At 40.3% G+C, this 27,944-nt stretch overlaps 2 protein-coding genes and 1 long non-coding RNA gene across 6 annotated transcripts in view; 1 reads left to right on the top strand and 2 right to left on the bottom strand.

Annotated features, from left to right (window-relative positions):
* Positions 1 to 27,944, bottom strand: part of LOC145435198 (microfibril-associated glycoprotein 4-like) — a 287,005-nt gene that overhangs the window by 96,785 nt on the left and 162,276 nt on the right. The gene's annotated exons all lie outside the window — the stretch shown is intronic.
* Positions 1,218 to 6,997, top strand: LOC145435255 (uncharacterized). The gene is made up of 6 exons (XR_013913763.1): positions 1,218 to 1,525; positions 1,589 to 1,627; positions 1,686 to 1,721; positions 1,786 to 1,825; positions 1,890 to 1,996; positions 5,846 to 6,997. It is a non-coding gene; the product is annotated as an uncharacterized LOC145435255 (long non-coding RNA).
* The window catches only part of LOC145435210 (ficolin-2-like), a 30,922-nt gene continuing 15,158 nt past the window's right edge, over positions 12,181 to 27,944 (bottom strand). Inside the window, exons 1-7 of one of the 4 annotated variants that reach the window (XM_080312543.1) lie at positions 16,376 to 16,536; positions 16,215 to 16,315; positions 16,103 to 16,161; positions 15,943 to 16,035; positions 15,752 to 15,848; positions 15,549 to 15,645; positions 12,181 to 12,570 (exon numbers count right to left, since the gene is read on the bottom strand). In XM_080312543.1, coding sequence (XP_080168669.1) covers positions 12,264 to 12,570; positions 15,549 to 15,645; positions 15,752 to 15,848; positions 15,943 to 16,035; positions 16,103 to 16,161; positions 16,215 to 16,275 — 714 coding nt within the window. In that variant the 5' untranslated portion in view covers positions 16,276 to 16,315; positions 16,376 to 16,536 and the 3' untranslated portion in view covers positions 12,181 to 12,263. Of the gene's footprint in view, positions 12,571 to 15,548; positions 15,646 to 15,751; positions 15,849 to 15,942; positions 16,036 to 16,102; positions 16,162 to 16,214; positions 16,316 to 16,375; positions 16,537 to 23,493; positions 23,591 to 26,934; positions 27,032 to 27,089; positions 27,245 to 27,307; positions 27,690 to 27,944 lie in introns of those variants that run through there. The other 3 variants (XM_080312541.1, XM_080312540.1, XM_080312542.1) reach the window with 3 other exon arrangements.

Genomic DNA, 27,944 nt, shown 5'->3' with positions numbered 1-27,944 from the left:
CAATGTGTTAAAATGGTGAAATACACCGCTCAGATTTCGAAAAAACAGATGTTGGCGGGTGCGTTTGACATGTGTGGCGCAATAAAATCGCCCGTTTCGCTAAACAGGAAATTCACTAAAGCGCAGTGCGCTGTGCGATTTTGAAAAAACAGATGTCCGCGACCGCGTTTTGACCTGTGTGACACACTAAATACGTCCGGTTCTGAAATTAGGAAACGCGATCGGTTCTGAGGATTACGCAGTGTGCGTGCGGCCTATATTTCGAATGACCTGCGCGCCGAATTATTTTCCATCCGGCCGCGTGCTACTATCGAATTAAATCTATAAATAGCCAACACCGCGATCTGATTGTTATACTTCGCTGTCGCAGACATAAACGTTGGTTGGAGCAGTTAGATTAATTATTGTACAATGACCGAGGTTCAGATAGATAATCTTGATAAATTTGGTTATGAACCAAATGCATTCGAATCACAATTTGAAGAGAACGCGGATATCTTTGATGCGATTAATCCTGGTGATCTGATGACGTCGGATTTAAGAGTAGAATCCGCAGAACGCGACCTTACGGCAACGATCGAAATGCAGTCAAACTATACAGATATAGCGCGCCAGGCGTGGTTGAAGTCGGGTCAACTAGCTAGAGAAAGCGCGATTAACGATCTCACGAACTTGGTGACGATACCGTGTGTACCGACCGACGAGACAGCCGTTAGCAACGAATTACCGAATCCCGAGAAACCGTCGACTTCTGGGATGACGATACCGCGCCCCGCGGAGTCGCTATCGGTGACTGATACTCCTAAATCTGTATCAACCGGCAAGCCAACTCGAAAAAGAACCATATCGACAACGGTGGGCATACCACCGGCTAAACAGCTTCGTAATGGGAAATCGAAAAATTTGAATCGTACCGAACCCAGACAGAAGGTTGGTAAGAAACCTGTGAAATCTAAAAGCGCGAGTGACGATGATTTTCGCGACGACGTGAAGGGAAAAAAGAAGCAGGAAGAAAAGTTATGTCAATACACAGTTGACAAGATGGTCACCTACCTTCAGACTATTGACGTTGTTAAGCCGCATTTAGGTTCAATACTATGTTATGTTGATTCGTTGACGGAGAAAAAAAATTTGACTGTCGCAAAGCTCATGGCTGACATCAAACGATTGCTCACTGTCAAGGGTCAGCGTTGGAGTCTTGATGAGATTCAACCTGAATTAAATACCGCAACCAATGAGTACTTGCATCGACTTCTAGAAATTAGAACGAAATTGAAGTATAATTTGTGCTGAATAATTTTCATTGTTGTGAGTGTCTATTCTCAATTTCTGTTTTCCGTTTCAGATTTTACATTAGAGCCATAAATAAACAATAGATTCTAAAAGCGCAACCACTAGTGGTGCTGGCGCTCTTGTAATCTCGAATCAGCGGTTTAGGTCTTTCTCTCCGGGTGTCGAGCAGCGAACAACGTGACTGACTGTCTGGGTATATTCGAACGCGGATCGCTGGATAAGGAGTTAATTAGTAAGTTATTCGGTATGACTACTTTGATTTATGAATATAATATGTTATTCGTTTATCCTACAGCCAAAACAAGCATCGAAATTGAAGTAAAGAATTGCATAGGTAAGTTATTGCTGTTCAGAACTAGTGAACATGATGTAATTCTCTATGTTGTTGACAGACGGAGCAAACTCAAGTTGAAAACACGAGTCTACTGGTAAGTTATCTGCTACAACACTATGTTAGCGAACATAGTATGATGTGTTGCTTGTTTTATTAAGCATAAAGAATCCAGGAAGACACCGGCGAAGAAACTAGAATGTAAGTAAGACTAGTTTAATGTTCCCCAAGTGCTGAATTTGACCGCATGTTATTAATTTTACAGATGAGTCGACGCAGACGGAATCGTGTTCGCGAAGAAGAGAATGCACCACCAGAGATCGGTGACGAACGCCAAGAAGTTGTAAATCAGAACTGGCAAGCGATAAAATCGTATGTAGTGAAAAAGACCAGTCATGTGTATAATATTCGAGTTATCGATCGTGAGCTAACGGATGTTTACCGCGATATCCAAGCGATATTTTTCTCCGAGTCACATACCTTTAAAGTGAACTACGCACATGCCTTCATTTTATATCACACTGAGACTCTGAGATTTCGGTATTTTCATGCTTCGGCAAACATCGATAGTGTATTAGAAACACCGGCGCTAATTTCAACACTACCTGAATTCGATGAATTTGTTGAATCTATTCGCTTGGAAACCGCACTTGATTTGTTACAAAACTCTCGAGTAGATACAAAGTCACTGCCAGTCTGTCTGACCAATGTCCAGTTTTATGTATACCCTACGGGTCATTTACTGATTGGTTGTGCTGGTATTAAGCTACCGACATGGCTTACAAAATCGAAATGCATCTTGACAATGTTAAGTCGACCCAATCGACATCTGTACAAGGACAATCTGTGCGCTTTTCGTTGCATCGCCCACTCACTGGGCAAAGATGCCAAAGCATTGGCTCAACAATTCACTTCGGTTTGTGGGATCAATGTAGAATCTGGTGTAACTCTTGACATGTTGGACGATATCGAGGATTTGTTTAATGTTGCTATAATCGTGTACACCAAGACAGAGGGTAAAGCTAGCGCTCTCCGACGTAGTACGTTTGAAGGGAAACCTGTGTACCTACATTTAGAAAATGCACACTTCTGTCTCATTACTGACATGAGGCGGTATATAGAGACCTATAAATGTGATGTTTGTCTACGATTATTTAACGAACAGTATGAATTGACCAGACACAAATGTACAACGGGTGTCGTTGAAGTGTTTCCAGGTGGCGTGTATACACCTCCTCTGAACATCTTTGAAAAGCTTGATTTAGAAGGGGTGTTTGTTCCTCACCAGCTTCGTTATTTCAAATACCGTATCGCGTTCGACATAGAGAGCATGTTTGAAAAGTGTGATATTCCAGATTCCTCCAAAACTTCATGGGAGTGTAAACATATTCCCATTTCGGTTAGCATCTCTTCTAATGTGGAAGGGTTCTTGGAGCCGTATGTAATTGTCTCGAACGGTGACCCAAATGACTTGTGTGCGGAAATGGTTGATCATTTTCATGATATTCAAAGTGAGTCATTCAGATTGTTACTGACGGAATATCAACACTACTTGGACATGCTCGAAACTAAAATTACCGAAATGAGAGCGCTCGATCCTTCCGAAAGAAAAATACCTCTTGAACGTTTACAAGAGGAGTTTATGCGATATTTAAAACAAATCCCTGTTTTATCGTTCAATGGTGGTCGGTATGACTTGAACTGTCTCAAAGAGTACTTGATGGGTTTACTCGTTGATGAAAATCTGAATGTATTGAAACGAGGTAACAACTTCCTCTCGTTGACAACTAACAGACTTAAATTTTTGGACATTGTAAATTACTTGGCACCCGGGTTCTCGTACGATGCTTATTTGAAAGCCTTCAAATGTAGCGCCGCTAAAGGTCATTTTCCGTACGAGTTTCTGACTAGTTTGGAAAAGTTAGATTATCCGAGTCTTCCTAGCCACAGCGACTTTTACAGCTCACTAGAAGATCGTAATATATCCACAGCTGAATATGAAAACTGTTTGAAGGTTTGGAACGATAACAAAATGACAACCTTACGTGATTATCTCAAATGGTACAACGCAATCGATACTCACTACTTCATTGAGGGGTTAGAAAAACAATTTCAATCTTTCAAAAGTCAATTCAGTGTGGATATATTCAAAGAAGCTGTCTCCCTACCCGGGGTTGTATCGAGGCATCTTTTCAATAGCATCCCACGCGATTTCACCTTGTTCAATGATAAACACCAAGACCTGGTTTCACTATTCAGAGACAATTTAGTGGGTGGGCCGTCGGTCATTTTCCATCGATATCAAAAACAGGGTGAAACTCGAATCAAAGAATTTTTTCATAAGGAAAACGCTCAGATCACCCAACATGTAACAGGGCTGGACAGCAATTCGTTATACCTTTTTGCTTTGAGTGAACCTAGTCCAACTGGTTTCCCGGTACATTGGCAACCACTCGATGCTGAGTGTACTAAATTCAAACCTGTCAAGACCGCACCGAAATGGGGGGAGACAGCAGCTCAATGGCTAAACTGGTATTCATATATTCACAATGTACATGTCCACCATGCTTTTAATGGACCTGAAATCCGCGTAGGAGCCCGTAATTACCCCGCTGATGGGTTCTATCGTAATTCGGCTGGTCAAGGGGTAATCTTGTCTTTTCTTGGGTGTCATTTTCACGCGCATCAATGCAGATTTGGTTGTGATGACTTGGAACGTCGAGAACGAACTAAACGTGTTCATGATTATTACAAAAGCCTCAATTATCAAGTCATATGTAAATGGGAATGCGACTGGCGCACGGAGAAACAGGAAAATCCTGATATTGTGCGATATCTTGATGGAATTCAATCGCAATTGACTCGAACCAAGTCTGTCACCGCGCATAAATTGATGGAGATGGTAATGACCGGTACATTCTTTGGATGTTTATCAGTCGATATTTTTACACCAAAACATTTGCAAAGGAAGTTTGTTGAACTATGTCCGATATTCAAAAATACAATGGTGTCTCGCGAGCATTTGTCAGGTCAAATGAAACAGTTCGCCATTGATCGCAAATTACTCACCAAACCCACGCGCATGTTAGTTGCTTCATACTGGGGTAAGAAAATCTTGTTGACCTCCGACTTGATCAAGTGGTATGTTGAACACGGATTGATTATATCCAAAATTCATGAGGCGGTCGAATTCACCAAAAAGACATGTTTTGACACCTTCGCGAAAAATGTCTCGGATTGTCGACGTGCTGGAGATCGTGACCCTAGCCTAGAGATCATTGCCCTGACGCAAAAATTAGCCGGAAATAGCAGCTATGGCCGGGTCTTGATGAATCCACGTAAATTCAAACGAACCACCTACTGTGATAAAAGTGAATTGGATGGCAATGTTGAGGATCGCTTTTTTGTGAAATATGATGAATTGAACGCTGATCTATTTGAAGTAACGAAGCGACCTAAAACGATCAAGTGGGGTAACTGTATTCAAGTGGGGTTCTGGGTTTATAACAATGCTAAGCTTAAGATGCTCTCGTTTTTTTATGACTGCTTGTGTAAATATTTCCGTGACGAGTGCTTCATGCTATTAATGATGGACACGGACTCTCTCTATCTTTCGCACTCAGCCTCATTCGACGATATCCTTATCCCCGAGAAAAGAGATGAATTTTATGTGGAATACGAGAACTGGTTTCCACGCTATTTTTGTGACGAGCACCGAACTGAGTTTTTGGCTGATCCGGTTTCTTTTGACCGATCGAGACAGTGTTGTAAAGACACGTATGCGTATTACCTTCGTCAACCGGGTTTGATGAAAGTGGAGTACGAAGGTGGTACATCCTTCTGTGGGCTCCAATCCAAAAATTACTTTTGTGATGGACCAAAGAAAAAATTAGCTTCCAAAGGCCTCCAGAAATCCAACCCAGTCGATTTCGAAACTTTTCTGGGTGTCTTGACATCTAGGCAATCTGTCGGGGGAGTGAACAAGGGGTTTCGGTGCAGAGATAGGGGTGTCTATACGTACAAACAACAGCGTAAAACATTTTCCTATTTCTATGCCAAACGCCGAGTGCTCGAGGATGGTGTGTCAACCCTGCCATTGAATGTGTAATACCATTGTGACGTAATTGTATATTTTGTGTGCTATTGTATTTTATCTGTGTGTCTGCTATTATTATGATTTAGTTGTATTTTTTATGTGTTGATGTGTCATTTGTTTTCCAGATGGATAACGCTATTTCATATATTGAGTCAGTAATGTCAGAATTGGATTTAAATAGTTTGCACAAAGAGACGCTTGAACTGGAGCAGGAATTAACACAGCTCTCGATTCACGGTACCGACGACAACTCACAAGACCGCACGATACCCGATCGATCCAAGGCGCGCCGTCAGGAACTAGACGAGAAATGGACCCGTGTCCGAAGTGTCTGCATAGAAGCGCTACTTCAACTACAATTTCCTGATCGAAAGATGCCGAGTGATAACCACATCCTATTCAACAGAGCAAAGCTGACAAATTATGTGGTCTTGGGAAAAAATTGTTCGTGGATACCGCTTTTCGGTCACGAAGAGAGACAAGCCTACTTGAGAACCCGCAAGCGACATCGAAAATTCCAATTTTTCCTTGATCAACATAGAGTCGCAAACAGTTTGAAACGACCTCGTTCTGACTCTGAAAGTAGTGCTGCTACAACCGATGATTTTTTGCAAACATGATTCTCTTGGTCATTGTGAACATAATCTGCGGTGAACACTGATAGTTTTAGGTGAAACTTTGTTTACAATCTGTGGGTGTTTTCGAAATGTCAACTTGTAATGGAAACATTTTAGTAACAATATTTTCTGATATCTGTGTCTTGTTTTTACAGATGGCTAGTGATTACATAATAGCTTTTCTGGAACAAGCAGGTCTGACTCGGTTACACGAAAAGACACTTGTACAACGCCGCGATCATGTACACTTCGTGGAGCTGTATTTGAATCGAGAGATATCGCATGAATTATACGAACAACGCGTATCGACACAACATAAAGATTTAAAAGAGTGTTTAAAAGGTGAGATCTATAGTTGTTATAGTAACACTGTTAGATTTTAAAGCGCTATGAATCCTCTCGTGTTATGAATCCTCTTATGCGATTTTTCATTTTGCAGATTGGGATCAGCTGCTTGACAACCTTAATAAAGCGTTTGTAACACTACAACTTCCACTGACGAAATTACGAGGGACAGATGAAGATTTCATAACCCGGGGAAAATTGTTAAATCGAACTCTACCGGGTTTATATATTCCACTAGAACAAGATGACTACAACAGTGGATATTCCCAACCTTGTTGATATATAAACACATGCACTTTATCGAGTTTCAATAAACAACAAATGATGGAATTGATTCACCCATTCGCGTGTATTGTGAGTGGTCCTTCAAGAAGTGGGAAGACTACTTTTGTTGCAAAGCTGATTAGGCATGCGACATCAATGATTAAACCTAGTGTATCCAGGGTCGTATATTGTTACAATAATTATCAGGAGGTTTTCAAGACGATGCATAATGTAGAATTCCACGTCGGTCTAGATATTTTAGAAGAGTTGAAGGTTTGCTCTGAAGATACCTTGATTATAGTGGATGATTTCATGACTGAGACCGCGAAAATTGCAGACTACTTTACAAGATTTTCTCATCATTCAGCCAAGTCAATTTGCTATATCACGCAGAACCTGTATCACAAGGGTAAAGGAGCACGTGACTTGAGTCTTTCAAGCTCGTATATGGTGATTTTCAAGAATCCGCGCGACCAACAACAGATCAGTTTTCTTGGTCGACAAATGTACCCAAACTCTAGATTTTTAACAGAGGCTTATCGTGACGCTGCTAGACAACCTCATAGTTATTTATTCCTCGATCTCACGCAAGAAGCACCTGAAAATCGACGAGTTATGACCAATATATTTCCTGGTGAAACCATGGTGGTTTATAGCCCGATGGTATAAATAGCCAAGCGCGGAGACGACTTTAAACTCAAAATGACCAAGGTACCAGCTCGGACACGGCGGCATATACCCACACTAGAGTTCCTACATAAAAGTAAACCCGAGATACGCAAGCAAATTATATCGGGAGCCAGCAAAGAATTGATCGAGTGTATATGCGATTGTACAAAGAACATTTTAAACGGCAACATCCCTCTTTCAAAGTATAAAAGAAAGCGACTATCAGCTCATAAATGTAGTTTACGTCGACTTGTCAGGAAAGACATCCCTATTCGACATAAAAAACGTATGGTTAATCAGAATGGGGGTATGTTTATGACTCTATTATCAAGCATCCTACCCGTCGTCACTGGTTTACTCGGTAATCTTTTCAAAAAATGACTTCTTTCAAAAAAATCTTCATAACTCCGAACCCGATCAACGAGGTTGAAGTTCAGAAATTGAATTTGGATATCGATAAATGTATGAGCGACATATTACAGATGAACATACCCCAAGAACGAAAATTAGCCTTATATAACGACGCACTAAATCGTTATCAAACAAAACACGACACATTTAATCAACCGATGAAAATCGATATATCAGAACAAAGGAATCTATTTTCGGCTAGTGAGTTGGACGCACTGCGACGCCTGATCAAGGGTGAACCATCAAGGATTCCTAAACCATCACCGAGTAGCCAACGAAGCAAAGTAAAGACCCAACATGCCAAGACGAAAAGTGGTCGTACACCCAAGACCCCGAGACGATACGGATGGGAGCCATACTAAGTATTTCACACCAGGGCTACCTGGTAGTTACCGCGGTGCATACGTATTCTCTAGAGGGCGGAATAGAGCCAAAGTCAAGGAGTTTCTTTCGAGCAAGGATGCGTACACAAAACATTTTCCCTATCGAAAGAAATTTAAGAGACCTAGAGTGATTACGTCCGGTCTCGGTGTTCAGTATCAAACCGATCTCATGCATATGCAAAATCTTTCAAAAGAAAACGATAATTTTGAATATGTGTTGGTGACGATCGATTGTTTCAGTCGATTTTTATATCTGTATCCACTCAAAAACAAAACCTCGCAAGGTATTATTCGCGGATTCAAGGAAATATTTAAGAATCGTATACCTCATGTTATTCAAAGTGATCAAGGTTCTGAGTTTACTAATCGTGCGTTTCAGACTTTCTTAAAAGAGAACAATGTGCGACATTTTCATACAAATAGTGAACTGAAAGCATCGATATGCGAGCGTGTTATTCGTACTCTGAAGCAAGTGTTATACCGTTATTTCACGCATAATAAGACTTTGAATTATGTCAGTGTCCTGTCTGAGATATGCCGGGGGTATAACACTACTTTTCACGTTGCTATAGGGTGTCCTCCAGCGGATGTTAATTATTCGAATCAAGAACAAATTTTCCATAGGTTATACGTTGACATGACCCCTAAAAAACCCAAACTAGCTATAGGTACACCCGTCAGGATTTCGAAATCACGTGGTAATTTTGTAAAAAGTGCCTTGGCGAGTTGGACCGAAGAAATCTTTTTCGTATCTCAATGTCGTAAAGGTGACCCTCCTACTTATCAATTGAAAGACTACCATGGTGAAGTTATAGACGGTCGCTTTCAGCGTGAAGAGTTACAACCAATAACTAAAAATAATAATATTTACAATATCGAAAAAATCCTGTCTACTCGCAGGAAAGGAAAGAAAACGCAATATCTTGTAAAATGGTTGGGTTATCCGTCTAAATTTAATTCTTGGGTCTCGGATTTGTATAAATAGACTCTGAAAATGTTGTTCAACCAAACTATGGATTCTGATTCCGTCTCATCTCGCATGGGTCAAGTCTCGAACAGTCTGAAAAACCAGATTGTGTTTATTGTACAGATTTGTATGTTAGTGTGTGTAATCGTGTTTTCATTATATCAAATTTCTGTCGGGGTGGATCGTGAGATATATTTAACGCTACTGTCTTCTTCACTTGGGTATTTATTACCGAATCCATCACCTCACCGTATATGTTGAAAGAAACAATAAAATGTTGTTGACTCTACCTTCGAATGCGAGTTTGGATAAATTTCCGAATACTAGCACAGATTTTCAAACGGAACTTTATAAAGAATTAGAAATGAATCGCCATGAGCTAGGATTATGTGAGCTGACCTTCCCCCATGATTTTCAGCCGCGAATTGAAGTGACAGCGAAAAGTATCGGTTTTGGATTTGTCGATGCGAATGGATACACCGAACAGTATTATATTCCCGAAGGCTCGTATTACAACATCGGTGAAATGTTAGAATCGTACGAGAAATATTACATGGGGGACATTTTCATTTTACAAGGATTCGGTGACTTTAGAATCACATTCAGAAGATTAGTTACGAGTAAAAAAAGACCCAAGCAGGGTGTACCCATAAATACCGACACCGCAGACTCTAGCGCCAGACGCGTACCCCGTACCACACATGATTCACCCGAACCTTACGGATTGATACCACTTGGTTCTGTGTTGGATACAATAACATTTAGACGCGTTGTATCTCGTCGCCGCGGAGTGGTAGAATTTATATTTACACCTGCGATAAAGTTGGAACGGATTGATAAGGTTTATGTGTATTGCGATCTGATACAACCAAGGCCACACGGTAACAAACTGCAACAACTTTTACGGGTGGTTACTGTAACCGCTAAACCGAATGAAAACCAAATCAACATATTCCCAAAACCATACTTCTTTGCTTTAGCGAGAAACAATTTTAGAACGATACGAATTTATCTACGTGATGCAGCTGGCAACCCCATTAAATTTCGAAAAGCACCAGTGGCAGTAACCCTACGCTTCCGTCGTAGAGCTGTTGATTCAATATGAGTTACATCACGTTGTCTGGCACCCAGGGTGAATTCTCGGTGGTGTTACCGAATGAAATTATTTGTAATGAGCTTGCGTTGATGGATATGAGTTTTGTCAGTGAATCTCTTGATCGAATTATAATCAATCGTGATCAAGCACTCTGGGAGCTACATAATGAGAAAGATCGAATAGTAGAAGCGTACCTAACACCACTTGGGAATTATGCAAACAACCTCGAGTTGATGCGAAGAATATTATCTGAAAGTTTCAAACACTGTTTCACCGAAAGAATCAACGATGAACTTTTCCGAATTCGTTACCCGAAACGTATCACACTCCACCCCACGGATATATTCACAAATTATTTCAGTGTAGTTGATCAAGTGTCGACACCAGTATGTAATGTCACGTCGATCAAATCTAAACCAACTCAACCCCACCTCAGATATCTATTTGTGTATATCAATGTACTACGACATCATCCGGTGGGTGATTACATGAGTCAATTGCTTCGTGTGATCCAAGTAAATAACGAGACGTGTACGAGACAAGAAGTTGTATTTGAAAAACCGTTCTATTTCCCAGTGTCGATTAACCACATCCGCGATATAAAAATCACCATCAGGGACCAATACGGTCAGTTAGTACATGATATAGAGACCACATTGACACTCCACGCGCGATGAAAATAGTGACGTTAACCACCTCTATGCTTGGTGCTGATTTTGAACACAGACTACTCACCATCAACAACATCCCGACGAGATATTGCGAATTAGCCCTCATGGAGATCGATTTCACTTTAACCGAACCGGCGATTGGTCAATATTTGTTTGTGTATTGTGATATTATTCACCCTCACTTACTTGGAGATACGTTAGCGCGTTTATTACGAGTTATACCGCTGACACCTGGCGATGTCGCACATAATTGGATAGCGACAAATCCGTATTATTTCCCTGTTTCGAAAGATGTTGTAGATTCTGTATGTCTTTACCTCAGGGATGAGTTTGGGGAACCTATAAATATAATAAGTCGTTCATTGCAAGCTACATTTAACATTAGGAAGCGATTATGAAAGTTGTTTTCACGTGTGACCATCATTCTGTCCATCGTCATTATAACCAGACAGGTGATGGTTATGGATATTTCAGTGGTGGAGTTCAAGCCGGATCCGGCATCGGGAGTTTGTTTAAATCACTCGGTCGTTTAGTGACACCTATTGCGAAATACGCTGGCGGTCAATTGTTACGGACTGGAGGTGAAATAGCGAGAGATCTATTACGGGGTAACTCGATCAAGTCTAGTGTTGTCAAGAGAAGTAAACAAGCTGGCGGTCGAGTGATTGATAAAATTTTAACCCCAAAAGCTATAAAAAGGAAAAAAACAAAGTCAAAAAACACTTCATCCAAACGTCGTCGTAAACAACAGGATATATTCGACTAAGAACTATGTTGATGCATGCGGGTTCCCGAGAATGTCATAACTCCGGATTAAACATATTTAGTATACCCCACACACAAACCAGTATTGAAGAATCGCAATATGTCGTCGTCAAACCCAATAGTTTAGGTAATGTCATGGAAGTACAATTACCAAGGACGGATCGATATATGGATCTACAAAACACATTCTTGAGATTACGTTTGAAGCTCACTAAACGTGATGGAACTGATTTAGCAAACGATACACAAGTGGGTCTGGTCAATAACAGTCAATACATTCATACGTCGGCGTGACGTCACACTCATACGAGAGCAAGGATCCTGTTTGAAGTGTGACGCCACAGCTGTACAGAAGTCAATTTCCCGCTCTTCTCCGGAACCTCATCTCCGAGAAACGCAGGTTGTAGTGTTCCCACCAAATTCCCTTGGTGCTTATTTTGTGGAAGTTTCCGTTCAGGTTGCTGTCGTGGCAGTTGCCATACCACCAGCCTCCTCCGTATTCAGCAGCGCAATGCCTCGACAACGGACCATCGTGGTCCGCGTCCTTCGTCGAGAATTGTCGATTGTTGTGATATGCGAGTTTGTCTCCGACGGTTACATTCCCGGAGTATCCGGATACGTGCAGTCTGTAGAAGTCGGATCCGGGGCCGATGCGGAAGGAACTGAATGGTAACAATACTAAACTAGGCTTACCATATTTTGGAAATCAAAAAAGAGGACACTTTTTCATAAATTTTCAACTTGCAATACCGGAGTAAAATTCTCAAAACCGGTTAATTTTTCCCACTTTGTGATCGGTGGACTAAAAAAAAAAAAAAAAAAAGGTCAGCTTTTCGCTCAGAGCTAAAATCACCGTTTTTAACTCCGAAACACCCGCCGGAGCTTCACTTCTGTGCTAATATGCGGCATATCACTCGCGATTTGCTCTAAATCTGACTTAAATTTTCAAAAAAGAGGACAAAAGGGCGTCCTCCGAGGACACTTTCAAAAAAGCCAAAAAAGAGGACAAATCCTCTTAAAAGAGGACGTAAGCCTAACTAAACTCAGCCGATTGTGAAGTTTTTAATTGTTGTATCGTGAACTGTCATTGTCTATTTGGTGTCGGCATGACGTCACGAATCTCCGGCTTTACCGGTTACGTCATGGGAGGAATTGTTGAATGTTCTGAAATTTCATTCACATTTGAGTTCTGGTCTCAATTCGAACGAAGTAATTGGAGTGAAAAGTTTTGGGTTTAAAAAAAAGCATTTTCGGTGGAAATAAATTCGTCGATTATTTGAGAATTTCCGCAATCACCGATTTTCAACCAAACATAACGGCAATTACCCGTCGCTATAAAGATACTTTGGTAATTTTTCGACCCATGGGTTCCTTAGTGGAACTATAATTCTCGTTAGTAAATTACCTTTCAGTGGCGAGGAACGTATTATTTCAATACTCAAAATACTCAGTGCTTAAAAAGCCGTCTTTACTGCTCGACTCGAATCATTAAAATTGATACTCGATTCAGATTCCAGTGCTTAAATCATTGCGCCCAGACCTAGTCGTGGGCAATTTCAAAAATGCCTCGAAATATGGATTGCTGGGCTTTGTCACCTAGCTAGCGATGTTTTTCAAGAGAATGCGATATGTATAACTCCAGTAGAAACTTCCGTGGTATCATTTATGATTCTAGGCTTCCAACAATTGTTTTTAGGCAAATATGACACATCTTGTTTCTGTTAAATCCATTCAGCGGGATTCTCTTAAACCAGAGTCAACACGAATACCAATTCAAAAAACAACAATATTAACTCGTGCGTATCAAGAAACATAGCAAACGAAGCATATGCCGTGCGATAAGAGAGCTAAGCAGCTAAATTAATATGTAACAATGCCGTGCCTGTAGTAATTTACTTCATGTTCATATAATGAAAGATGTCTCAGGCCGTGAAACAAACGCATGCGGCCCGCGGGTCGAGCACCTTTGATATACGGTAATAAAAATATGGTGGAGGCATACTACACTTGCTTTTATACTTCAACATGTCTGTTCTGCAGGCAAAAGAACTGAAATTAATTAAAACTCAAAGTATGATACTCGGGATTGAAAGAGAAATAAAAAAAAACGGACGACGTATTTCACGTTTCTGTCCAGAAAGGTGGTCTGCTAAACCACGTGTAACGTTCAAAAAAGCCAGAGTCCACTTTTCCAGATTAGGACACGTCATTGACAGCTAGATTACGATGTGATAAAGATTGCGAAACAGTAGTTTCAAGCATTATGCGGGGCCATACTTACTGTGATGCAATATTTGAAATGGGCGATAATGCTGTGTGAGAGGAACCACGCAATCCGGTGCCTAAATAATATTCACCGATACTTTCCTGAAAAGATATACTTGACACTTCAAAACTACTGTGCGCGAAGCACAACGAAAGTTCTTGGCTTTACTTGACTTTCATGAAAATTAAATGTTGGTATACTCCGTGAAAACAGCCCCAAAATTCGTCGGGCTATCTTTCTTATTGGAGGATTAAACTACTTCTACTTGACAAACTGAAAATAGCGAGAAGTAAGTAAGTAGATCACAAGGTATATAACGAGGTAGAAGTACAAGTAGTGAAAATCAGATCTACTTGAGTAAATATTAGAACTACTTAGGTACTTCTAAAAAGTAGAAGTACTTCGTTACTTACCACCTCTGGTTTTAAATCATTGTGATATCTGCTTTAGTTATATATTACTCTAGTTGATCGTACTTGTTGTGTTGACATGGTAAAGACAATGAACGGTCTACTGCAGGCGGCCAGCAACATCTTCGATTACGAAAGCAACTACTGGTATTTTTACATATTAATTAAGCTACTAGCTCTCTCATCACACCGTCTCTGTTATAAAATTATTCATTCTGGTTTCGGGATATGCTCGAGTTCAAATTGGTACTGTCTTGACAATCGGTATTCGTCTGGACTCTGGTTTATGAGAATCCCGCCAGGTAGTATGCTTTTAAAGAATGTTATACTCATCACACCACTGACTTGAACAGATCGCGGCTAGGAAAAGGAAATTAAACCATGCAAATTGAGTTTCAACTCAGTGTGAAATATTAAATTTGCTTTCGCAGATATAAATGGAAAACCGATGTGTCTTATTCGTCGAGGAACGGTTGTCGTTACAAAGCGAAGCGGTTCAGGACGACATCGCCGACAATTTCATCCGGAGTTCAAAATATATCCATCACTTCTTTGAAAAAAAATACGTTGCTAGCCAAGTGTCAAGCCCAGCCATCCTTATTTCGAGGAATTGTTAAAATTACCTACCGGGTATTTTGTGTCGACCAGTGCGGGTGGAAACACAAACTCTGTTTGCCGATACGTTGTCTTTCAAATCAACGAAACAGTGTTGGGATCCAGTCACTACCTTCGAGTCACGAGTCTCTTCGAGTCATTGCACATTTGGACTTCAGTCAAGTCAAGTCACTCGATTTTCGGAGGTGACTCGAGTCAAGTCAAGTCAAGTCATACGAAAAAGGTGGCTCGAGTCTGACTCGAGTCAAGTCATGACTCGAGTCATCCCAACACTGCTACGAAATAACATCTCGAAGGTAAATCGACCGACTGCAACAGAGTCCGTGAGAAGACAAGAATTGATGCTCACCTGTATTTAGCGACCCAATAAATTCCGTCTTTCTTGATCATTTTGATTTTCATCTCCATGTTTCCTGCCTTTGTCAATTGGTGCATTGTTTCTAGACCTGGAGTAAGACGTTGTCATGAAATAAACACAAGGACAAACAATTACTTTGTGTCATCGTTTTCAATTGTTCTTTGATCTGTCTTACCAAAACCGAATCATCCTACCTAGCCAGAAATCTCCTTTGCGATCGCCGAATCCGTTCTTGTAATCGTCCCAACCTCGGAAGAAACTCACGTTTCCGTATTTGCGCCGCTGGAAAACCTGAAAAGGAATTCAGCTTTCACACGTTCGGGCTCGCACTTTTTACTCTGTTACTCTTTTGCTACTTTCCATAAATGTTCCCAATTCTACTCACGGTCCATTTCTTATCTACGGTCCGTTTTTGCTTCCTCTCTTCTGCTGCTCTGCTCTGAAGTTCCTTCTGCAATGCCGACATCCTTCCGGGACCCTTCATGAAATGGGCATATAACAGAACAGTTGTGACGAACGCTCTACTGCTCGTATAGGCTACTAACCCCACAGTCGCCCTTTGTGATCCATTGGCCGTTGACGTATCTTTGCACGCAAAATTTCCCTAAAAACGAAACATTTCGAGCCGATTCACATGACGCCGCAAATTATTCGTACCTGACAAATTTGGTTGGATCACGAATCCGAAAAACAAAAGCGTCTCAATCTTCAACAACATTTTCGTCGCTTTAAGTGATCGCGTTTTGTCAATATCGACGCTAAAATGAAGTCATGATCAATGATATCAAATCACACGATTAATCTTACTCCAGGTTTACCTCGAACGAATATACTTTTACTCGCACCAAATTCAGGAGTTCTCAGCTATTTCACATTTAACTGTTTGCTCACGACCTCACGCATTGGCAATCTCGAGCTCTCTGAGATATCGCGAACGACCCGCAATATTTATGTCTTATTTTAGAAGCCAATCACTTTGACAATGCATTTCCTACATAGCAATCAGCTCACTTAATTGAATCGAAGAATGGAGTGAATGTACTGTTAATGCATGCTGCTCAAATGTCTTTCTATCGATGTGATACAGCTGCTGATGCAATACAATGCTGCAATGTTGTTTCTAATTTACCACTAACCCCTGACGCCTGTCAGTCGAAACAATTATTCAATTGGATGTTCTAGTCTACAGAATGAACCTCATTACTGCTGACTCCTCAGTTTAGAACATCCGACATGCGAGGCGATTGTATTTGATAATGGCTCGACTTTCATTAAATCCTATTCACAGCAAGAATCAGTCATTCGCAAATCTTAGTCATTATATGGAGTCCTATTGTCATGAAAAGAAAAAGCAATTTTGTGACTTTTGAGCGAGAGGAAGTAATTGTTTTCATACGTCTGGAAGTGCCAAGCATACGCTAAAATATCGGCGTGCAACTAACTAGGCGGGCCGGACATAGGAAAATGAAGTAGGCTACCGTATTCGGCAGGCCGGATTCCCGAATCGATAAATTAACCGAGTAATTATTCACCTGTACAACGGGTGAATCGTTTTTATTTTAAACATTAAGTTTAAAGCATGGCCAATAGCAGCAGTCAATGAATTTATTAACGCAATGTTCAATATCAACCAACTCGTGGTATGCCTTTGCTTCCAAGTTCAACTTTGTGACACAGAATAAACGAATAGGAGCCCAGTTCAATTGGTTGGAACTGCTATGACTTTCAATGTCCACAAGTGAACATTTTACCCCCCCCCCACCACGCGCAGAAATTGGGGGGTTTCCGGCTGGAAAATGGGGGTAATACCCTGAAGTCACCTTTTATTGAAGTTTTAGGTCATTTGTCAGGATTGAGGAAGCCCTTTTTTGATTTAAAAAAAAAGTCATTTTCACTCCACCCTACTGATGCACACTATATATAATGTGGTCTCAAATTAAAGATAGAAATGTCAAAAATAGTTTGGTGCCAGCGTTTTCCGTCATAAACCCGTATTCGTTCTGCAGTTCGTGAATTTTTTAAATATTTGCGCCATATCAGAAGCGATCAACTGAAAAAAAAATTGCGTTCTGCGCGATTTACCTCCAATTCACGTGTGTGTCTCTATTTATAGACCGAATTTCATGTTTTTTATTTCTCTCATCAACAGCCATAACCTTCCACGCCATCAAACAATCTGTTGGGGTTGCTAGCATCACGGTTGGATTTTGTGATATGACGATAAGGGGGATGCGAAATTTTTCACTATCATAAAGGGGGACGTGTCTAAATAAATAGGTTACGAACAACTGGTTTAGTGGGTCAGCTTTTCTCGTCTAGACGTGCCAAGCGCGAAAAATTTCAAAATTCATGATTGAATCGGTCAATATGATCGGGAATTGAATATATATTGTTATCAATTTTTATCCTCTCTCTGCCCACGTAATCAGATTTACCGGTAGAGCTGAGTGAGGTGTGTTTGAAATGATAGGACCCCCTCAATAATAATTAAACATCTTCGGGCGTACCCGTTCGCAGAAACGAAACAACACTTGGCCAGCCCCCCAATTAAACGTTGGTCTTGGGCTCCCATATCGTGATATACCGACCCCCCCCCATCACGTTGTTCGCTTTTGTCACGAAATAAGGGCCACAGTTTAGTGAGCCAGCGCGAAGTGCGAAAAGTTTCGATAATTCATGATAAAATCGGTCAATAATATTGGAAATTGCATATATATTGCTATCAGTTTCTTGTCCTCTCTGTTCACGTTATCAGATTTACCGGTAGAGCTGAATGAGGTGGCTTGGAAACTGTACAGCCCGTAAATAATAATTAAACATATTCGGACGGGTGGACCCGTTGGTATGACACACGATTTCAAATTGGTATTTCTTCACTGGCATATAATTTTTCCCTGCGGAATGGTATTTGTCTTCTGAGGTTCGGATTGCCTAGACAGGAAAATTCGGCGCCAGTCATTTAGGCGCCTATGGACAATTAAACTATACATGTATTTTGCACATATAACGAAGTTTTCAGTCAGCGTAAGAGGGCAGTCCTTTTTGACCCAGGTTTTCTCGATACCGATACCGATCGTTCTGGCACACTTCTTGGAGTCGCATGTTACATGTCCCAAAAACCTTAAATGTCTCGCCGATATGTCCATTTCGATAAATCTTGCGTATTTTGTCCTGGGGAAGAGTAGGATGATTAAGAAAATTGGCATCTTGAAATCGCGCGCAGCGCGAAAAAGCTTTGAAGAAGTTGCGCAGGACATCGCGTCACGCGCGTAGAACTTTTCTTGGTTGCAAGAAAGTCACCAAATATTACGTCTTAAAATATCGCTCTGCACAATGCACAGCGCACGTGAACATCAGTAAGGATCAATTATAGATTGGAACGCCGCTTTGTCTTGATAATGTTCATTGTCGAAAATGAGTTCTGTTTAGGATTCTAGTGTGTGTGTGTGTGTGTGTGTTTGTGTGTCCTACCCGGGAACCTGTATTAAGATTGACTCGAATGAACTGAATGCATGAAGGGTTGAGATGTTTCTAATCGATTTTGTGGTCTTCATCGTTACAGTTTTAATCGAACTATATATAGAACGAACGAGCTAATTAGCTGTAGACTCATCGCTGCTTGCTGTACCCTCAACATTTCTGCGTTATTTTCGAAATCTCTTAGACAAAGCGAATCACTAGTCACTTCACAAATGTATTCTCTCGGGAACATTCAGCTCACTTCATTGAATCGAAAAATGAAATTAATGGACCGTTAATGCATGCGGCTCTCCTATTGATATATCTTGTGATACAATTTCTACATACAAAGCCACAATGCTCTTTAATATTCTCTACTATCCCCTGACGTATGTCAGAGAAACTATTATTCAATTGTATATTCTATTTCCACGGAATGAACCGGGATATTGCTGACTCCTCATTTAGAAACCCCGACGTGCAAGACGATTGTGTTGATTGCATGCTGTAGCTGCTCTGCTGCATTTCTATCGATATATCTTGTGATACAATTATTTGCATGTAATGGTACAATGTTCTTTCAAAAAAAACGTGAATACTGCTGACTGCTCATTTAGTAATCTCGGCAATTGTGGTTGATTATGGCTCTTTTGATGAAAAAAAAAACTATTCACAGCAAGAAACATTCATTCGCAAATTTAAGTCATTATATGGAGTCCTATTGTGATGGAAAAAGGAATCTTGCTACTTTTCAGCGAGAGAAAGTGACTCAAATTATATGGTATTCATACTTCCGGAAGTGGCAAGCTCACGCAAAAATCTTAGGGTTGAGTATAGCATTCTCTGCTGGGGTGTTGTCTGTAAGAATGCACTTTGACCACAGCAAAAGGCGAGATCTGTGTCAAAATCGATCCGTCAATTTCAATACCCTACCATGGCCACAGTCACTTCAATTTCTTTACATTTTTATTTTACTTGAACTACTACAAAGAATACTACATGGGAATGCCAGCGTAGCTTTTACAAAGTAACCGGGAAGCGGCAGACCGATTCAGCGCTTTTGTAGCAGCCCGAATGCTGCTGTTAACCTTGTTATTACAAAAGGGTTACGAGAAAGGGGGACACGTTCTCAAAATTTTCTAAGAATAATTCGGGAAAATCTTGGAAAAATCGTAAATGTTACCCACTTTGTGGTCGGTTGACTAAATAAAAGGTCAACTTTCCACCTCAGCTACCGAAATAGCCGCCGGAGCGTTACTCGAGCGTCATTTTACTGACTTTACATTATTTATTATTACCAAGTTAACTACCAAAATATATTCCGTTAAGCATTTACACGATATGTTAGTAGGCGAATCCAGATAATCACATGAACGAGGAATGCAAGAGACACTGCACACTAAATATAATGTGGTCTCAAATTGAAGATAGAAAATTGTCAAAAATAGTTTGGTATCACCGTATTCAATCTGGAGTTCTTGAATTTTTAAAAACTATTCACCATATCATACGTGAAATCGCTGTGATGTCGAGGTTACTCGAAGTCGCGCGCCAATGCTTTTTAATCATTTGCGAAATTTCTAGTCATCCCTGACCGGCCCTGCAGTCATTGCTATCAAGACGTATACAGTCGGATTCATAGAAAGTCATTTTCACGGTCTCTTCCTGATCTTCATCTCCGAGAATCGCAGGAGGTCGTACTGACCCCACCAGAATCCCTTCTCGCCTGTTTTGTGGAAGTTTCCGTTCAGGTTACTGTGGGCGCATCCGCCATACCACCAGCCTCCTTCGAGGAAAGAAGCGCAATTATTCAATGACGAGCTGTCGTGATCCGCGTCCTTCGTTGAGAATTGCTGATTGTTGTGATAACGTGCGAGCCAATCTCCGGTCGCATTCCCGGTGAACCCGGAAACGTGCGGCCTGTAGTTGTCGGAGCCGGGACCGATGCGAAAGGAGCTGAATGGTGACAATACTAAACTGAGCCGATTGTGGAGTTTCAATTGGAAATTGTTGAATGTTCTGAGATTTGATCCACATTTGAATTTTGGTCTCGATTCGAACGAAGTAATTGGAGTGGAAAGTTTTGGGTTTAAAAAAAAGCATTTTCGGTGGAAACGAATTCATCGATTATTTGAGAATTCCCGCAATCACTGATTTTCAACCAGGTCGTCTAACATCGCAGTTTATTGATCTTAGAATACTTCACTCTTCTAGTCTACGACAACGCAAGCTGTTCACTGAGTTTGCGGTCAATGTATTTGCGATATAGTTGAGGACTTGAAAAGAAAGGGTGCGAGGAGCATTTTAAGGGGGTCCGCGAAGCCTTTAAATTTACCAAATACCGGATAACCTTATTTGTATTTTATTACCTGGGAAAATCACAAGGCAGTTTCGCTTCATTCCTAGTAAAACTCCAAAACTCATTTAAGTGCTAAATTGTCACTGATATTAATATTTTGATGTTTTGTGGGAGATTGTGGAAAAAAAAAAGTTGGATTAGTATGGTCAATTCGGGGCCTACGATACGTGCCGTAAGCCCCGGTCAATTACGGTGACTTTGAAATGTTTACAAATATCCATTTTCTCTTGTGATTTCGCATGCATAACCATTTTCTGCAGTTATTTCAAGATGAGCTGCTAGAGATTGAAATGACCAGACTCGAAGTTATAGGTTCGTTAAAAAAATTGGTTCGTTGATTTTGGTGCCATATTTCTTGCGATCACACCAAAATGTGTCGTCGGACCCTCGGACGGGTTTTTATTACACTGTCATCGTCTATCTGCGTGGAAATGGATTTTTGGAACTCGCACGTATCAAATCAAAAGCGCGGACTTTAAAGACTCGACCACGCATGCCAAAAAATGCAGATGCAAAATTCGCTTTGAAATAATATAATTTACCCGAATTTCTAGATAAATAGTATGACCTTATTTTCGAGAACTGTCAGATCACGGTTGCACGAAAATTGAGCTAAATTTGAATTAAAACTTCGGGGGTCCGCGGGGGCCGTGTTGGTCCAAAAGGGCTCCGCGAACACAAAAAGGCTGAGAATCACTGGTATAGGCGAAGAGCAATACTTGGAAGTTGTATCGGGTACAGTTTCAAAATCTTTGCGCGATTAGTATACGTTAATAAAGAATATGGTGGATAGTCAGATTGTATATAGTGGAGCTTTATTTTCGGATAATAGAGGCATTACTACACTTGCTTTTATACTTCAACATGTATGTTCTGCAGACAAAATAACTGAAATTAATTAAAACTCAAAGTATGATACTCGGAATTGAAAGAGAAATAATAAAGAAAACGGAAATATATTTCATGTCTTTTGTCCAGAAAGGTGGTCTGCTAAAACACGTGTAACGTTGAAAAAAGCCGGAGTCCACTTTTCCAGATTAGGACACGTCATATGGGCTGCTAGTACGATGTGACAGGCAATTGCTAGATTGCAAGCCGGTAGTTTCAAGCGTTATGGTGAGCCATATTTACTGCGATGAAATATTTGAAATTGGCGACAATGCTGTGTGAGCGGAACCACGCAACCCGGTGCTTAAATTATATTCACCGATTCTTTCGTCAAAAGATTGTTCTAGTTGATCTTACTTGTTGTGTTGACATGGTAAAGACAATGAATGGTCTAATGCTGGGATTCTCAACAGGCGGTCAGAGACATCTTCAATTACGAAAGCAACTACTGGTATTTTTACATATTAATTGAGCTGCTAGCTCTCTCATCATACCGTCTTTACTACGAGTTTTACTACGAAATCCGAACATATCTTGTTGATTGGAATGCAAACAGGCCCGTACGCTCTACCGCAGGGGTGGCCAACCTTTTCAGCCAAAGGGCCACATTCGATTGACGAACTATTACGCAGGCCACTAGCCGCGCGAAGCGCGAAAATGTTTTGAAGTTCATAGGTCAATAATATTGACACTTGACTATATTTCGCGCTTGCTGTTCATCGTTGGGCTCAGTTTGCCAGAACTAGGCTATTCGGTGCCTGGACATATCGATATCGAAAGTTTCGACCAAGATGCGTCATTGATTTTGTGCCTAGGTTTCATAGTCGACGGTCTTTCTGCGAGCGCAAACGCAAGGTCGCATATGTTGAAGGACACTTTGTCTCGTAATCGCGAATATAGTTAGACTCAATCTGATACATTCGGAGTTCTTTCGTTTTCACAAAGGGGTAACAATATGAAAAGCAAGAAATCGAGTGACAACATGATGTGCGAAGCGTGTAGAAAATTTTAACTTATGAAAAATCTTTCGCAAAATATTCTGTGACTGTATATGTGACTGGCTCATGGATCTGCCAATGCTCCGGAACTGATATTTTAGTCATAACATCTCAAGTGTTGCGACCAGCCTCATCACATTTTTGGTTGGCCTTGTAAGTTCTCACTCTGTGCAATCCATTTTTGAGAAAGTCGCATTTCATTTATTATAAGCAGATAAAAAATGATGTTCACCTGTATTTAGCGAACCAATAAATTCCGTCTCTCTTGATCATTTTGATTTTCAACTCCATGTTCCCTGTCTTTGTCAGTTGGTGCATTGCTTCTAGGCCTGCAAGAAAACACGAACGTGAGAGTTGGCTTTCCTATATCCCAGTTGAATGTTCACCTACATTTTACCAAAATTTTCAACAATGCAGGCAAATTCTAAAAAAAGAGGGCATTTGGGCGTCCTCCGAGGACACTTTAAAAAAAGTCAAAAAACGATAAATATGACACAAATAAAATGCTTGGCACTTCAGTTTTTAATATTTTGACATTGACATATTTTGACGCGCTGTAAACGAAAGGTTGCCAACTCCTGGTCCAGAGTGTAGTAAACAGGCAGCTAATGAGGCATGCAATTGAAACCACTGTAGTACAGAAAAACTATCATTTGCATCACATGATGCGGGAACAAATCTTATGCTGTTGGAAATTTATACCTCCTGGGATGTAGCAGCACGAATCCAGCCATCTGCATACTTCACACAGTTCAGTTTTGGGCTTTCGACAGTTCATAAAAATTGAAAACTTGTTCCAACTACTTACTTATTAATTGAGTAGTATTCAAAGATGGCCAATTCCACTATTACTTGAAGTAGTTTTGGTCTGCTTCGAAAAGCACTACTTCTACTCGTACTTTAGTGGAGTTTTTCGTCGCTACTTCTACATACGTTGCTTTCATCACTACTTTGACCACCTTTGGTATGCAATATAGTGTAATTCGAGTTCGCCGGTAACGAAGTAATTCTACTTTTTCGAAGTAATTTTTCACTACTTGCGGTACTTGCTCGAAAAAATCTAATTTCCTGCTACTTCCACTTCGTGATATTTTGTGATCTGCCAACTTACTTTTCGTAATTTTCAGTTTGTCAAGTAGAAGTATTATATTCTTTCAATTAGAAAGAGAGAGAGGGACTGAGGAATTTCGAGGCTGTTTTCACGCAGTGCCAAAAAGAATTCAATTTCCATAGAAATTAAGCAAATCCAAGTTTAAAATTTAGTGCATGTATTGCCTCTCTTTTCCGGAAATTATATACAGTATATTACATTTTTACGATGATACGGGGCCTATCACTTCATGCAATGACGTTTTCTGAAACGTGGTGTTCGAGTAAACGAAAAATTAGTTTTGCTTTTCCATAGCAAAACTATCAGTTGCATTCCTCCCATGATAAGGTCGAATGTTGATACTATCGAAAATTTATACCTCCTGGAATGCATTAATATGAATCAAGCTCACACAGCTCCATTTGCAGCTTTTGACAGTCCACGAGAACGTACATCACTGTTTTCACAACTACTTACTTACTTGGGTAGATTTCAAGTCAGTCAATTTTACTTCGTCCTGAAGTAGTTTTAGGTTGCTTTTAACGGTACTACTTCTACTTCTATTTCAGTAGCTTTCTTGATTACTGTGACCACCTCTTGGTGCAATACTGACATAATATCAATTTCTCTATCTTATTATTGACATAAATACCATAAATCTCCATCTTTGTTCGATAGTTACTGCCACAACACACCGAGAAAACATGTTTAGGATGAATGTAAATTTGTATATGTATTTTTGGTGGATTATTGATGACTTTGGTATATTGTAAAGAAAATAATTCCCAAATTCTTTCCACATCGGGCCAAAGTCAGTTTTCTCAAACCCAGTATTAGTAGTTTTGAACTGCTTGGAAAACCAATACTTCTTACTCGTTTTCGAGTAGAATTTTAACTCGATATTGTACCTAGCTATTATGTAAGAAAGTACTTGTGTCCTGGCAGACTTATTCTGATTGCGTAATCGGCTCCTTTAATCTCAGCGTTCCCTGTACAATCGCAACCGGTCAACTAGTTGACGTGTTATTCAGTAACGATATCTGTGATGCTCAACCACGCCTATTACCAGAGGTGGTCAGTAACGAAGTACTTCTACTTTTTCGAAGTAGTCAAGTAGTTTTCTTCTACTTTCGGTACTTATTCAAGTAGATCTGATTTTCGCTACTTCTACTTCTACTTCGTAATATTTTGTGATCTACTTACTTACTTTTCGCTATTTTCAGTTTGTCAAGTAGAAGTAATTTAATCCACCGATCAGCAAGATAGCCTGAGGAATTTCGGGGCTGTTTTCACGAAATATCAACATTTAATTTTCATAAAAGTTGAGTAAAGCCCAAAATTTCCGTTGCACCTCGCGCTCAGTGGATACGGAGTAACCATTATGGTTTCACGGAAGTATCGGTGAATATAATTTAGGTAGCGGGTTGACGTGGTTCCGTTCACACCGGATTGTCGCCCTTCGCCCATATGAAATATTCCATCACAGTATATATGGCTCATCATAACGTTTGAAAGTGATGTTTCGCAATCTAGCATTTGCTTATCATATTGTAATCTAGCAGTCCATGGCGTGTCCTAATCTCTACTAGTTGCTGACGATTACCCCTGACGAGTGTCAGCCGAAAATATTCGGGTTCATTTCAATATGAATATACTATTTAATTGTATATTGAAGTTCTGTACCTCCAAGAAGCTCTTCTAATCTGGAAAAGTCTACTCCGACTTTTTCTTTAGTTTTAGAGATGTTTTAGCACCACTTTCGAAACTTTCTGGACAAAAGACATGAAATACATTTTCCGCTTTTAGAAGTAGTATATATTATTCACTTTCAATTCCCAGTATCATGTACTTTGAGTTCTAATTAATATCAGCTCTTTTGTCTGGATAACATACATGAAGTACAAAAGCAAGTGTAGCAATGCCTTTAATTTCCGGAGATAAAGCTACACAATATGGCATTTTTACTATCCACCATATTTTTTATTAAAGTTTGCTAATCGCGCAAAGTGTTTAAATCGTATCCTATACAACTTCTCCGTGTTGCTCTTCGGCTTAACTACGGGCCTTGTAGTATGGGGGAATTCGCCATACCTTGATATTTTCTAAAACGTGCTGTTGGATTAGACAGAGGATTAGTATCACATTTCCATATCAATACCATTATTTTCATCCGATGATGCGGATGAATGCTTATGCTGTCAAAAATTGAATACCTCCTGGTATGCATCAATATGAATCAAGCTCGGCACCTTTCGCATAGCCTAATTTGCACATTTTTACAATCCATGCGAACGAATTACGATCGTTTACAGAACCACTTACTTACTTGAGTAGATTTAAAGTTGGTCAATTTTACTAATACTTCAAGTAGCTTTGAGTTGCTTATAGAAGAAGTACTTCTACTCTTACTTGAGTAGATTTTTTCGTCGCTACTTCTAATTTTACTTGAGTAGCTTTCTGACTACTTTGACCACCTCTGCCTATTACTTTTGACGTGCTGCTCATCCTGTCAGCCATGCTGTGTGGCTAGGTGCTATTCATGAGCTAGATCCGGTAGCAAAAGTTATATGTAACAAGTCATACCCAACCAATGATCTCCTTGCACATCGCCAAATCCATTCACGTAATCACCCCAACTTCTGTAGAAATCAACGTCTCCATTCATTCTTCGCTGGAAAACCTTTTATGACACCAAATATATATCTCATTTTTCTACCAAAATCTCGCATTCAACTCACGGTCCAGTTTCCACCTTCGTCAGTTACATCACAGAATACGTCCTTGTATCCAACTGCAGGTATGTACGATTTGAAGACACCGCCAGAGTCATTAAGTGCTATTGCTGATTCCAATTTGGCACCATCGCAACGTCTCCAATTAAACAATTGAAGAGCTAGAAACCATAGAATTCGATTCGTAAACCACACTCGACGAATGACCGCGATGGGCATCTCACCTTCCTCGATTTTTCTGTCCACGATTTGCTGGACCAGGGTCATGTTAACGATCCCTTGAGGGCCCCTTTGGCCGCGAATTCCACGGGGGCCAGCTTTACCCACCCTAATACTGCCCACCGTGACCAAATCCGTGTTTTCACACCATTGCTGGCCCTGGTTGCAGACAATTCCCTTGAAATGCGAGAGTCGATCGTTTGTTGCCCACGTTGGCGATGTGTTGGAGGCAAACAAAAATAGCAAGAAAGGAACAAAGATCTCCATCTAATATTACGCAAAAGTTCAGAAGGTAAAAGTTAAAAATTGTCAGGAAACTTCTTATTGAGCAACTACAAAATTGTACCCAAAACGGGTGAAGGGTCACTTTTTCATTTAGTTAGGTGTCACGGGCCGCAAAATTACAATACAAAATTACAATTACAGCTTCCGGCAGCTTCCTAAATACTCAGAAGTTATGTAGTGTGGTGTTTCAAGCTGTTTGAAGGAATCTTATATTGCAACTTTTTGCAGCTTTTCCATATTTTTTATGCAACTGTCGATTTTTCAATTTGAGTTCCTTTCTGATTTGACGTATATTCAGGCTAGGCAGCCAAAAATTATCTTTTCACTGGATCATTTTTCAGGCTCTTGATTTTGTTG

The sequence above is a fragment of the Botryllus schlosseri genome, chromosome 3 (assembly GCF_051294905.1).
Source record: "Botryllus schlosseri isolate E-star chromosome 3, Bs_hap1, whole genome shotgun sequence".
Classification (NCBI taxonomy): domain Eukaryota; kingdom Metazoa; phylum Chordata; class Ascidiacea; order Stolidobranchia; family Styelidae; genus Botryllus; species Botryllus schlosseri.
The sequence above is the reverse complement of the archived record's forward strand: the minus strand, read 5'-3'. Positions and strand labels throughout refer to the sequence as shown.